The 14,315-nt window shown below is 45.4% G+C and overlaps 1 protein-coding gene across 1 annotated transcript in view; it reads left to right on the forward strand.

The window, feature by feature from the left end:
• Nucleotides 1-742: 742 nt before the first annotated feature.
• LOC148030022 (SEC14 cytosolic factor family protein / phosphoglyceride transfer family protein) overlaps nt 743-14,315 on the forward strand; it is a 132,715-nt gene continuing 119,142 nt past the window's right edge. The window contains exon 1 of the mRNA XM_087686286.1: nt 743-1,233. Coding sequence (XP_087542412.1) covers nt 907-1,233 — 327 coding nt within the window. The 5' untranslated portion in view covers nt 743-906. The remainder of the gene's footprint in view (nt 1,234-14,315) is intronic.

The following is a 14,315-nucleotide window of genomic DNA, read 5'->3' on the forward strand; positions in this document are numbered from 1 at the left end:
TTTGCACGTATAAATGGCAAATAGAGTCGAATATGTAGTATAATTAGAAATTACTTTCGGCCAACTTGCTTGAACTATTAGTTTTGGTGGATTGCTGGAGGATCCCTCTTTAAGAACCTCCAAGAGAACATCACAAGCCAAGAATGCAATCCAACTGTAGCCATATTAAATGGATGAGACATACATGATTCAATCTTCAAACTCGTAGTATTTCGCGGGAGTTGACCCTTATTTTGGTAATAGATGTTTCATAGCCTTAGGGTTGGAGTTATTGAAAGGTGGATTGACTCTATAAGCCCAGATACCTTATTGGTAGCTCTAAACATTGCTGAGTAGTCCGAAGGGTATTTTGAAATGAAATGAAATTAACAAAACAATTTTCAAGTTGGTTCTTGGTTTTCAGAAACTAGTTCGGTTCTCATTAATGGGATTAGAATGTTGGAAGATACTTCTTTTCTTAGAAATTTTTTTTGAAGAGCTATCTTAGAACTTGTGGATGCCTCACGAGTCGCGATCCCTTCGTTCTCAAAGCAAGATTCCATACTACCCATGTTCTTGATTGAAAAGCAATTCTCTTTCGAAAATCATGTGGGCTACTCACCATAAATACACTTAAAAATTGTTTTCGAAAACCACCCCATGAGAACCGCTCCTTCGAATCATCAGATGAAATGAGATGAAGAATGCCATACGTCAGCATGTACGACATATCAAAGCCATGCCGTGTGGCGGAGGAAATATTAATAAGTAGCGGCGAGGCACCATCACCATTGTAGGCAACAGCAGAAAGGCTTCATTGATTTGGCACAAGAGGGAAGAAAATCGTCACCGCTGAGGCTGGAGGGGCCCAGGGCGAGACCTCATTGCAGGGCTTAGCGGCTCTCTTCTTTTCTCTGTCTCGGATCCATGGAAGAGCGCGAGGCAGCGAGGAAGCCTGCAAACGCGAAGAGGAAATTCCCTGTCGTCGCCTTCGGAAACGCTGTCATCAGGCGAGCCGTGGAACCTATCGCCTCTCTCAGGCACAGCCGTGGCAAGTTGATTAGCAGGGATGCCGGGGGCAAGCTCTTGGCGTTCTCCTTGAAGGTTGCGGCCCTTGAAATTGTCAGACGACAGTCGGTCGCTCACTTTCCTCAACTATGGAGAGCGATCCAGGCTCTTCCCTTGCTTCAAGCCCCTCCTCTCTCATGGTTACAGCGCGTTGCCTGCTTGCGCTTCCTCTTTCAAAGCTCTCAGGTACATCATAGCATTAACGGTTCTATCTACTCCTGATCCTTTCTTTGTGTATCGGCAATACCAGTAGCTGTACAGTCCCGAGAGTTTGTGAAACTACCTCAGTGCAAGCATTTATTAGCGCTCAGAAACTCTGGAATGGTTTCGAGCCGTGATGCAATCATTTATCAATGCTCAGAAATGCTGGAATGGTTGTGAGCTGTGATGCGGACTTTTATTGGGGACAATCTCAAGCAGTGATGAGAAGTTTTTCCAATGCTTATAAGAGCATTGGTAAAAGCTCACAAGAGCAGTGGATAGGATGCCAGGAAATTGACTCAGTTAATGTTGAACCAAACAAAAGCAGTTGGACCTGGTCAGTAACAACAACGTGTGAGAGTGTCCGCAATGGAAGAGAAACAAACATGGAGAGAGAAGGGAAGAGAGAGAAAAGAATGATCTGAGAATGAAGGAATGGGACTGAACTGATCTGAAAATGAATGCTGAATGCAAGGCTGGCTTCATAAGCCCCTACCTGCAGCTGGTATGTGTCAGTGTGCGGCCAGGATGGGCTGATGGATGATGAACAACAGACTGGACATAGATGGAGTGAAGGTGACGAATAAAATGTGTGCAGCCTGGTCAGGGCGGCAGCTATAAATAGCTGGAAGTGACAAAACTGGTCGACCAGCTGTCAGGGAAGGTGAAAATGCTGGCAAACCAGCAGGTAATTTCTGCCTGCTACCTTGCTGTGTGTCAAATTTGCAACACAGTCAACCCCACAGGCGTGAACATGTCATAAGTGGTGCAGCAATGGAAGCTTAAACAACATGCTAAAATAAACTGCTGAAACAGAAGACGAGAAAGAATAAACACAAATACAGATAAGAACTTAGATGTACGCCCAAGAGACAGAATCCATATTGAACACGAGACAACAGCATACAACAGTGAGTCACTGGCTGTGTGGGCACCCTGGCACCGGCTCCTCCCTTCTCAGAAGAATTCACAAATGATGGCTGAAGTTTAGAATAGGAGGAGGAGCCCTAGCAATATATAGGCATAAAATGAGGGGAGCATTAAATGCAGTCGACCGGCATTAAATGCTCCCTAGCCCTAAAAATGGCACAAGAAAATGCCATAAAAAATACTATAAAAAGTGTTGTAGCCTCTATAGCATAGACTCACACCTGAGCTGACTAATTTGCTAACACCCTCTCTCTGATCAGAGGTGATCTGATACAATACAATAGTACAATGATGGGGTATCATAAACTATACAACATAGAATCACCAGAAGAACCATGGATATCCAAGCAGTGAGTGGCCAGCCCACCACCAAGATGCCTCGGAGAGTATCTGACGTTGATGTCGATCATAAGAGCACCACCTGAAATTAGAGAAGAATCATAGTAGCTCTTTGTGTTATGCCACCTATGTCACGCAGGACATACAAGATTAATCTGCCAAACATGTCTTTGAATATGTGACCATGGAATCCTCGCCTTCGGTCAAAACTGCCAAAGTGTCTCCTCATGTGAGCTCTAGACGAAAGCCTCCCGCTCTCTGTCAAGTAACCAGCCCATCATGAACTTGGACGTCAATCCTAGCTCCAGGATTTGTACCTGCCAGACTTCGGTTGATGCGTCAGGGAAGTCCCTCTCTGGATCCTGTGCATCTGTATAGATATATAGATGAGGCATGATTGTCCCATCTCACCACCCTCTCACACTCCCTCTTTGGCACTGGAGAGTTGTGAGGGATGTCCGCATCACTACCACTAGAAAGCAGCTGAGGAAGGGGCCACTAAGCCCTTCCCTCAATCCAAAGAAGAGGATTTCTTTCGTGCCTTGGACTTCGCCTTGGCTAAAGGATCAGGATCAGAATCTAAGGCAGATGACTCGTCGGAGGAGTCTGCATCCCGCTTCGTCTTGTGCTCCTTGTTTTTCTGGAAGCCGCTAATTCTTTGCAGTCCTTTCCTTAAATGACCTTTCTTGCCACAATGATAACACTGGGTCTTCGACTTCTTTATCTTCGAACCCCTCTCTGAAACTGCAAGAGCCTCACCTGAACCTCCATAATGTGACGGAAGCCTCCCCTGTAGTCGCAAAGTAGTCTCATGCTCAAGTAGCATGGAGGACATGTGAAGAAAACTGACAGGAGTTGTAGATGTTTGCGCTCGTAAAGCATTCGCTACTCTACCAAATTCCCGAGGAAGCTTGTAGAGTATCGTATCAACAAGATGTGCCTCTGATAGGGCAGATTACATGGTGCGAAGTTGGTCTTGGAGTTGGGTAACACGAAGTAGGAAGGATTGAATTGTATCTTTGGATTCAAACTTCAGTTGTTGGAGCTGGCCATAGAGAGTAATGGCCCACATGGTGGAAGGAGCCTCATGCATCAATTGTAACTTTAACCATACGTCTGAAGTCGTCATATAAGAGGTGATTGCGGGTAGGACTTCTTTGGAAATACATCGAAGTAAGGCTGAATAAGCACGGGCATAATCCGAATCCCATGTAAGCACTACCTTCTCATGGTGGTTGTCATCAAAATCAGATGGAACTAGAGAAGGTTGTCGAGGACGTGCCACAGCTTTGTTAACCACGTATCATAACCGCTTATGAATAAACCAAGCCTTCATCACTGCACTCCACGTGTAATAATCAGGTCTATGGAGCTTGTTATCAGTGGATGTGCATGGAGGAGCCATCTGGAGAGGATTTAGAAAAGAAGTAAAGAAAAGAAGGAATTGGGAGAGGGAACACAGCCAAACCATGAGCACAAACTGCAAAAACTAAGAGTTCTCATGTAGTATAACCCATAAAGTGATCAAAAGAAGCTAAAATCTGCTGCAAAAAGTCAAAAAGTTACTTGAAATTTGCTAGAAACAGCAAAAACGGCTTGTTCTGCCAGTCGCCCGACCCAAAATAGTGTTGTTAACAGCAAAACGCAGGCTGCACACGGCCTAAACAGGTGTAGGGAACTGTTGCCAGCAGCTTGATGAAGAAAACATAGGCAGCAGGAGGTGTTGGATAGGCAGGTGATGCATATGCTGATCAAAACGTAGAGTAGGGAAGCCAAAATTTGGTCGCAATCAGGTTGACAGCAGTCGTCAGAGTAGCAAAGGGGTAAATCAATCTTGAAATCAGCAATAAAACACAATAGAAACACAAACCCTGAAAACTGATACCATGTAAGAAGTGGTGCAGCAATGGAAGCATAAACAACATGCTGAAATAAATTGCTGAAACACAAGACAAGAGAAAGAATAAACACAAATACAGATGTTAACTCAGATGTATGCTCGGAAAACGGAATCCATATCGAACACAAGACACCAACATACAACAGTGAGTCACTGGCTGTGTGGGCACCTTGGCACCGGCTCTTCTCTCCTCAGAAGAATCCACAAATGATGGCTAAAGTATAGAAGAGAAGGAGGAGCCCTAGCAATATATAGGCATAAAATGAGGGGAGCATTAAATGTAGTTGGCCAGCATTAAACGCTCCCTAGCCCTAAAAAGGACACCAGAAAATGCCAAAAAAAATACTGTAAAAAGTGTTGCAGCCTCTACAGCACAGACTCACATCTAAGCTGACTAATCTGCTAACAGAACACAGCTACAAACTGTTGCAATATCAGAGTGAGAGCAAGAGAAAGCTTGCAGAAGAGAAAGAAGAAAGAAAGAAAGTTATATTAATGTCTACAACAGGCCAAGTTGGCCTATGAGACCAAAATGTTGCATACAAAACGTTTGGGAGATTTTAAAAGTCCCAGTGAGGCTAACGTTTATGCTATGTTGAACTAAATTGAGTAGGTACAAAATGATATCTAGACTAGATATAATCTAGAGGTACTCCCAGTGCGGTGTGGAACTGCTCCTGGAGTGTTCATCCTAGGATGTCCCGCGTGGGTCGGTCTAACATGAAGAGACTAAAGCGGCGGGGCAGGGCCCTCTGATGGCGGCGTAGTATCCCTTCTATCTTCGATATGTGTCTTCTGCGGGGATAGGGGCCGGCGGGGCGTGGGCGTCGGGCTTTGCCTCTCGCTGTGGCTATTTCTAAGGTGGTCCCCCGGGGTCGGGAGGCCGGTTGGGTTGGTGGGGGCTCGGTGGTGGGGAGGGTAGCTGGTATTTGGTAGAATTCGCTGAGTTTGCGTTGGTTGGTGGCTCCTTGTCTTTGCTCCGTGGTTCATAGGAGGTGGTCTCTGTGGTGTCGTATTTCGAGTAGAAAGAGCGCCAGGCATCTCTGGTCTTTGAATTCCATCACCTTGGAGAGTGGTCCGAATCCTTCGCTGAATAGGCAGTGGAAGCGTCCCCGGATTTCGTAGTACACTGGGCATCTACAGATATAGTGTTCCTCTGTCTCTGGCTCGAGATGGCAGAGCTGACAGATTCGGTCTTGTGGGGGGAGAGGGTTGGCCCCGTATCTGCCCGTTTTGACCCGTAGTTGGTGTGAGGACGTGCGGATCTGTCCGATGGCACTTCTGACCCCATGAGACAGGTGTGTGTCCATGTAGCTTGGGCGGGTGATGAAGCCATCCGGGGAGATGTGTAGGAAGTGCTCTCGGTAGAAAGCCTTCTTGGTTCCTAGTTTCGACGTGGGGGTCACCCATGTCCTGGCTGTGTCTGTCTGGATGATTTCCATTCTGATGATGCGATTCACCTCCTCTCGGCTGAGCTCTAGGTGTGGGCAGTCTAGGCTGTATTGTAGTGGGGGGAGGTGGTCCATGTGTAGGCCATGGAGCCGTAGCCAGGTCTCTGTTCGGACATACTAGCACTCAGTGTCCCCTTGTGTTGCTAGCTATTTGGATGACTCCAGGGCGAGTCTGGGATATCGGTGCTGGGGCCGGTCCCATATTCGGTGCAAGAAGGTCACGGTTTGGAAGAGGGCCTCAGCCACGAGGGGCGGTGCGCCCAGCTTTGTGCGGATGATCTCGTGTGGTACGGAGGGCTTGCTTCGGATCATCCGTGAGATCATAAGTATTAAGGGTCTCTCCATCTGCTCCCATCTCTCATAGGTGGCCTCCTCCTTAGGCAGTGGTTGATCCTGTGGGGCCCTCCGCGTGTGGTAGAGATTGGACCCCCATATGGGAGCCCCGTACAGGAGGGCTGGTGTGACCAAGGTGTCAAAAAGCTGGAGCTTTGTCCAGGGTTCCTGGAACTGTATGCGGGCACATTGGTTCTCCATTGACCCGAGGGCTGCATAGCCTCGGGTTAGTCTATCTTCTGCTGCTTTTCTCAGGGTAAATCTCGGTCCAGAGAATGTAATCCCCAGATAGATATATCTTTGGACCACGTCCACGGTCTCTTCGCCGTATGTGAAGGGGGGTACCGACCATCGGAGCCATTTGGTTGACGTGTTGAACACCATGACCTTGGTTTTCCCCAGGTTCACAGTTAGGTCTTTGTCTTGGCAGAAGGCCTGTAGTGTGTTGAGTTGGCGCTGTAGCCCTTCGGGTGTGCTGGAGATGAGGACTATGTCGTCCGCATATAGTAAGATGGGTATCAGTGTCCCTCCTAGGCTCGATCCCTCCTTGCCCAATCTATCTATGTACTCTGAGATCTCATCAATGTAGAGGCCAAATAGGGTGGGTGAGAGTGGGCATGCCTGCTTTACTCTGATGGTGCTGGTTATCTCCTTTGACAGCCCTCCTGGTGCCCGAACTCGGCCCGTTACCGATTCGTATAGTGCTAGTATTCCCCATCGCATTTCGGTTGGGACCTCCAGTTCCTGTAGTCTCTGCGTGAGCCTCGCTCGTGGGACTGTGTCAAAGGCCTTGCGGAAGTCCATGAAGCAACAGTACACCCGTCTTTCATGTGCTCTGCCCTCCTCTATGATGGCTCTCAGTGTGAGGATATGTCCACTTGCTCAGCTCGTGGTTGAGTATGGATCCATAGAGCTTGGCTAGTACATGGCCAACCATGACTGTTCGGTAGTTCGTGGGAACCATGGGGTCTCCGGCCTTCAGGATAGGTATTATGGTGTTGGCTGACCAGCTGGTAGGGAAGCCTTCGCATAGGGCTCTGTTGAACATGTGTGCTAGGAGAGGTGCCAGTATGTCTCTGGCATGGGTCAAATGCTCTACTACCAAGCCTTCGTTGTCTTGGGCATGGCCATTTTGGAGTCTATCAATGGCGTCCCGAATCCGCTCCGTGCTGAAGAATGTGGATGATCCGGGTCTGCTCCCTGGGGGACTGGGGTAGCTAGGGCTGCTTGGGTACTTGGTATAGTGAGGTTGCATATGCGTGCCAAGTGTCCGGGGAGGTGATGGGCGTCTGGGCTCGGGGTTCCTGAAACGCCTTCCTTGTCTCTTTGCTGTCCTGTCCTAAGAATACCTGGTAGAATTTGTGTTCCACTTCGGAGAGGTAGGCTCGTTTCTTCTGTCGCACTAGACGACGGAAGATCAAGCGTGCCTGTTTATGCGTGTGTACTCCTCGTGCTTCGTCTTGTTGAAGACGGAGCTGGGTTTCCCTGCACTCTGCGTTGTACCAGCTATTCTGTGGGACATTCTTGTTCGGAGGGGTGGAGTGGGAGAATGTGTGGGGGAAGTATTCGGCAGCCGAGGTGTGTAGTGTGCCCGCCAATTGTGCTGTGACCTTCTCCAGGGGTGCGTGGGGGTCCATTTCCTGCAGGCTCCAGTAGAGAGAGAGAGAGAGAGAGAGCTCAAGTACAAGAAGAAGATCTTGCTTAATGAGTTGTTTACAAGTATAATTGGTACACTCTTCTCTACATTGAGAGTGACCTCTAGATTGTTTAAATAGCCTCCGGATGGCTAGGGTTAGGGTTTACCTCTCCCCTCGAGTTCATTCACACCGAGCTATCATTATCCACTCTTGCATCCATAGGGTTCACATGACTCTCTCTCAAAACCCTCACTCAATGCCAGAGTGGCATTGGATTACAAGACATGTTAATATCTCCCCTCAAACAAAATGGGATGCCTTTATAAATCAGGCTACAAGAGTGCTTATAAGTAAAAGATTTATAGATTTAGAAAAGTCGATCATCAGGTGTTTTGGAGAGAAAATTGGCCTTAAATTCTTTTGGTACTTCAGGGATTGCAGGACATTTACTAGTAATATGCCCTGTCTTGTTACATTTATTGCACTTCTTTTTGCCATGATATTTGTTTCAACTATTACAGACAAGGTGTTATTTCTTATTGCAAAAAAAGCATTCGGGGGAGGCAGTATAAACCAAGAGTTACTCACAGGCTATTGAAGTAGATGTCTTACTAGTGCTGTCTTTTTTCTAATTTCTTTTCTCCTCATCTAAACAAGATTGAATGGTGCTTTGCAAGGTTGGATTTGGGATATCTGTAAGAGTAGTTACAAGGGTCGGGAATATCTTCTTTACAGCTTTCAAGAGAATTGCAATGGCATATTCATCATGAATTGGAGCTTAAATTGAGGAGAGCTATGCCATGAGCCCCTTCATGTGAGAAACGAACTTACCAAGGTCTTCTTTTTGTTTATACTCTAAGCTAAAAAATTAGATCTTCAGGAAAATTTTGGATTTATTCCCTTTAGCGCCGTAAAGCTTTTCAAGCTCATTCCATTTCTCCTTGGCAGTGAAGAGTTGGTCAATGTGATGACTCAAGGATTCATCTAGATGAAGCATGATTATGGCTTGGGCTCTTTCATCTTCTACATCAAGTGGGTTTGATGGATCAATAACCTTGGTCCCTTTGATGAAGGGCCAGTAGCCTCGTTCTATCAGTTTATACTTCACTAATACATTCCATGGATGAAAGTCTTTTCCATCTAAATTATAGAATTGAGGTCTAACATTGGCATAGGCCATGGCCATGATAGGAAGGTCTTATCGATTACTCTAGGCACTGGCAGTGTCTAGTCCTTTACACAATGGCCAATAAAGTATGCAAGCAAAAGAGATGATTAATACTTAGCTTGCTCAAATGTGATGTGTTACAAGATGAGAGGAGAGATGAGGACAATGGTTTATGTGTTTATAATCTACACATAGCCTCATAGTGACAGTTAAGCACTCAATACATGTGCTTAGGATAGAGACTAAGCTCCTGAAGATTGAGATTTAATGTAAAACATCTTCCACACACTGATTAGAAATAGGATCATGACTTTGAGATGTAGCATCAGTGCTTACGAGCACTCATCTCATAGTATATATTTACAAGTCGACTTTTTTACGAGCTTAATGATGTTCAGTAAGTGTCTTTGATTAGAAATAGGATAATGACTTTGAGACGTAGCATCAGTGCTGACGAGCACTCATCTCATAGTATATATTTACAAGTTGGCTTTCTTACGAGCTTAATGACGTTCACTAAGTATCTTTGAACTTGAGATGGAGCTTCCAAATTTGCAAGAGACTCCACAAGACTTAAACCAGTGATTAGAATCACTATTAGTGCCAACCAAAGTGATTAATGTTGAAAGAAGAAAGCTTGAAGCTTTCTGGCTATGGTTGCCAGAAGGGTTTCACAGAGATCTCCTTTTGTGGGCAAAGATTTGAGGAGTCCTCTTCTGTGAGGATAGCCTACTAGGGGGGACTATCAAAGCCCCACGAAGGTCGTCAACATTGCGTCTTCAGCAGGTTGCACGAGGTTGAAGAAGTTGATGCTGTCTAGATTGTGCGAGTTCTGCTTTTTTTTGGAATGCTGGCGTCCTAATTGCCCGATGTCTAACTTTGAAGCTTCAAGATGTTGTGGCTTGAGTTGGAGAAAAGATCTTCAAAAGAGGTCTTGAGCTGAAATGCTCTCTTTTGCTCTCCCCAGATTCTCCAAGAGTGGTGGGTATGACATGCAACTATGGAGATGAAGAGATATCGTGAGAAAATGACATGCTCATGTGCACTTAGTGGGAAATGGAGTTGGTAGGAAGCTTATTAAATTAGAGATGGGTGGCTGAGATACCATGTTGCAATATTAGAGTGAGAGCAAGAGAAAGTTTGCAGAAGAGAGAGAGAGAGAGAGCTCAAGTACAAGAAGATGATCTTGCTTAATGAGTTGTTTACAAGTACAATTGGTACACTCTTCTCTACATTGAGAGTGACCTCTAGGCTGTTTAAATAGCCTCTGGATGGCCAGGGTTAGGGTTTACCTCTCCCCTTGAGTTCATTCACACCCAGCTATCATTATCCACTCTTGCATACATAGGGTTCACATGACTATCTCTCAACACCCCCGCTCAATGCCAGAGTGGCATTGGACTACAAGACATGTTAATATCTTCCCTCAAACAAAATGGGATGCTTTTATAAATCAGGCTACAAGAGTGCTTATAAGTAAAAGATTTATAGATTTAGAAAAGTCAATCATCAGGTGTTTTGGAGACAAAGTTGGCCTTCAATTCTTTTGGTACTTCAGGGATTGTAGGACATTTACTAGTAATATGCCCTGTCTTGTTACATTTATTGCACTTCATTTGTCATGATATTTTTTTCAACTATTATAGACAAGGTGTTATTTCTTATTGCAAAAAAAGCATTTGGGGGAGGCAGTATAAACCAAGAGTTACTCACAGGCTGTTGAAGTAGATGTCTGACTAGTGCTTTCTTTCTTCTAATTTCTTTTCAACTCATCTAAACAAGATTGGATGGTGGTTTGCAAGGTTGGATTTGGAATATTTGTAAGAGTAGTTACAAGGGTTGGGAATACCTTCTTTATTGCTTTCAAGGGAATTGCAATGGCATCTTCATCATGAATTGGAGCTTAAACTGAGGAGAGCTATGCCATGAGCCTCTTCATGTGAGAAACGAACTTACCTAGGTCTTCTTTTTGTTTATACTCTAAGCTTCAGGAAAATTTTATATTTATTCTCTTTAGCGCCATAAAGCTTTTCAAGCTCATCCCATTTCTCCTTGGCAATGGAGAGTTTGTGTGACATGCATACTTGCCGCATGTATAGTATGTGTGCACACTTTCCTCTCGACTCATCCTAGTACAACCTGACTCAAGGATTCATCTAGGTGAAGCATGATTATGGCTTGGGCTCTTTCATCATCTTCTACATCAAGTGGGTTTGATGGATCAATAACTGTGGTGCCTTTGATGAAGGGCCAGTAACCTCGTTCTATCATTTTATACTTCACTAATACATGCCATAGATGAAAGTTTTTTCCATCTAAATTACGGAATTGAGGTCTAAGATCGGCATAGGGCATGTCCATGATAGGAAGGTCTTATTGATTGCTCTAGGCAATGGTAGTGTCTAGTCTTTCACACAATGGCCAATAAAGTGTGCAAGCAAAAGAGACGACTAATACTTAGCTTGCTCAAATGTGATGTGTTACAAGATGAGAAGAGGGATGAGGACGATGGTTTATGTGTTTATAACCTACAGATAGTCTCATAGTGACAGTTAAGCACTCAATACATATGCTTAAGATAGAGACTAATCTCCTCAAGACTGAGATTCAGTGTAAAACATCTTCCACACACTGATTAGAAATAGGATCATGACTTTGAGATGTAGTATCAGTGCTTACAAGCACTCATCTCATAGTATATATTTACAAGTCGGCTTTCTGACGAGCTTAATGATGTTCTCTAAGTGTCTTTGAACCTGAGATGGAGCTTCCATATTCGCAAGAGACTCCACAGGACTTAAACGAGTGATTAGAATCACTATTAGTGTCAACCAAAGTGATGAATGTTGTAAGAAGAAAGCTTGAAGCTTTTTGGCTATGGGTGCTGGAAAGCCCGCAGCTAGGGTTTCACAGAGATCTCTTTTTGTGGGCAAATATTTGAGGAGCCCTCTGGTGGGAGGATAGTCTACTAGGGGGCTTTCAAAGCCCGACGAAGGTCGTCAACATTGCGCCTTTAGCAGGTTGCACTAGGTTGAAGAAGTCCATGCTGTCTAGATTGCGCGAGTTCTGCATTTTTTTGCAATGCCGGCCTCCTACCTTTTCGATGTCTGACTTTGAAGCTCGTGGATGTTGCGGCTTGAGTTGGAGAAGAGATCTTCAGCAGAGGTCTTGAGCTGAAATGCCCTCTTCTGCTCAGTGCTCCAACAGTGGTGGGTATGGCATGCAGCTATGGAGGGGAAGAGATATAGTGAGAAAATGACATGCTCATGTGCACTTAGTGGGAAATGGAGTTGGAAGGAAGCTTATTGGATCAGAGATGGCTCAGATACCATGTTGCAATATTAGAGTGAGAGCGAGAGAAAGTTTGCGGAAGAGAGAGGGTGCACTCTCATCTATATTGAGAGTGACCTTTAGGCTTTTTAAATAGCCTCTGGATGGCTAGGGTCAGGGTTTTTCCTTGCCCTCTAGTTCATTCACACCATTCATGTGAGAAATGAACTTACCTAAGTCTTCTTCTTGTTTATACTTTATGCTAAAAAATTAGATGACAGATAACTCTGAGAAGACCATAGAAGCCAGAGGAAAAGCAGTCAGGAAAATGAGCACGAGTCATCCTTCACCTCCCAGCCTTGCCTAGTATATTGCTGGCCAGACCATCGTGATCCGATTGCCAGCCGTCAAACCTTGGTGAGTCCTACTATTCTTGGACTCTCTTTGGTTCTAGGCTTCCCTAAACCCCGTTCGGGCGCCCAAGAGCACGGACGGTCATCCTCGTGCATGTTCCCCTTGATTTACCTTAATGTCACATTAAATATCACTTTAATGTCACATTAGATCTTAAGGAAAATTGTAGAGTTATTTCCTTTAGTGCCATAAAGCTTTTTAAGCTCATCCCATTTCTCATTGGCACTGGAGAGTTGGTGAATGTGATGACTCATTGATTCATCTAGATGAAGCATGATTATGGCTTGGGCTCTTTTATCATCTTCTACATCAAGTGGGTTTGATGGATCAATATGTCAGAAGTGGAGCAGCTGTGGAAGCATAAACATGTGCTGAAATAAACTGCTGAAACACAAGACAAAAAGAGAAAAGAAAAGAACACGATACAGATGAGAACTCAGATGTATGCACGGGAAATGGAATCCATATATCTGCACACGAGACAGTCGCATACAACAGTGAGTCACTAGCTGCGTGGGCACTGGCACTGGAGCCTCTCTCCACAGAGTCTGTAGATGGTGAAGATGAAGTGACTGACTGAGGAGGAGCCACTGAGTATAAATAGGCTGAAAAAGTGGGGAGCAATAATGCTGGTCGGACAGCATTTAATACTGGCCGACTGGTGCATAAAAATGCTCCACTGGCATAAAATGCCACACCAGAAAAATACCTAAAATACCTAATAAAAATGCCCAGCCCAGATCAAGCTCAGACTCACACATGAGCTGACAAATACTCTGCTAACACCCTCTCTCAGATCATGAGTGATCTGATACAATACAATAGTACAATGAAAAGGGATCAGAAACTATATAACATAGAACCACCAAGTAGAACCATGGATACCCAAGCAGTGGGTGATCAAGCCACCACCAAGGTGCCTCGGAGAGAACCTGATGTCGATGTCGATCATACCAAACACCTGAAAATAGAGAAGATCATAGCATGTCTCTGTGTCCATCACCAATGTCTCGCAGTAGCATACAAGACCATCCTGTCAAAGATGCCCCTGAACATAGGTGACCATGGATTCCCCGCCTTTGGCCAGTCCGCCAAAGTGTCCCCTCATGTGAGCTCTAGACGAAAGCCTCCCGCTCTCTGTCAGATAACCAGCTCAGCATGAACCTGGATGTCAATCCCAGCTCCAGGATTTGATTCCGCCAGACTGAAGTCGATGCGTCAGGGACGTCCCTCTCTGGAACCTGTGCACCTATATAAAAGTATAGATGAGGCGCGGCTGCCCCATCTGAACACCCGCTCACACTCCCTCTCTGGCACAAGAGAGTTGTGAGGGATGACCTCATCACCACCACTAGAAAGCAGCCGAGGAAGGGGCCACCAAGCCCTTTCCGCAATCCAAAGAAGAGGATCCCTTCCGCGCCTTGGAATTCACCTTGGTCGGAGGATCGGAGTCGGAGTCTGATGAAGGAGAGGACTCATCGGTAGAGTCAGCATCCCGCTTCGTCTTCTGCTCCTTCTTCCTGGAAGCCGCTAACTTCTTGCAGTCCTTCCGCAAATGTCCCTTCTTGCCACAGTGGTAACACTAGGCCTTCGACTTCTTCTTCCCGTCACCCCTCTCTGAAGCT

This window comes from Lygodium microphyllum, chromosome 10, assembly GCF_053477565.2.
Source record: "Lygodium microphyllum isolate KBCC chromosome 10, Lygodium_microphyllum_v1.1.10, whole genome shotgun sequence".
Taxonomy (NCBI): Eukaryota; Viridiplantae; Streptophyta; class Polypodiopsida; order Schizaeales; family Lygodiaceae; genus Lygodium; species Lygodium microphyllum.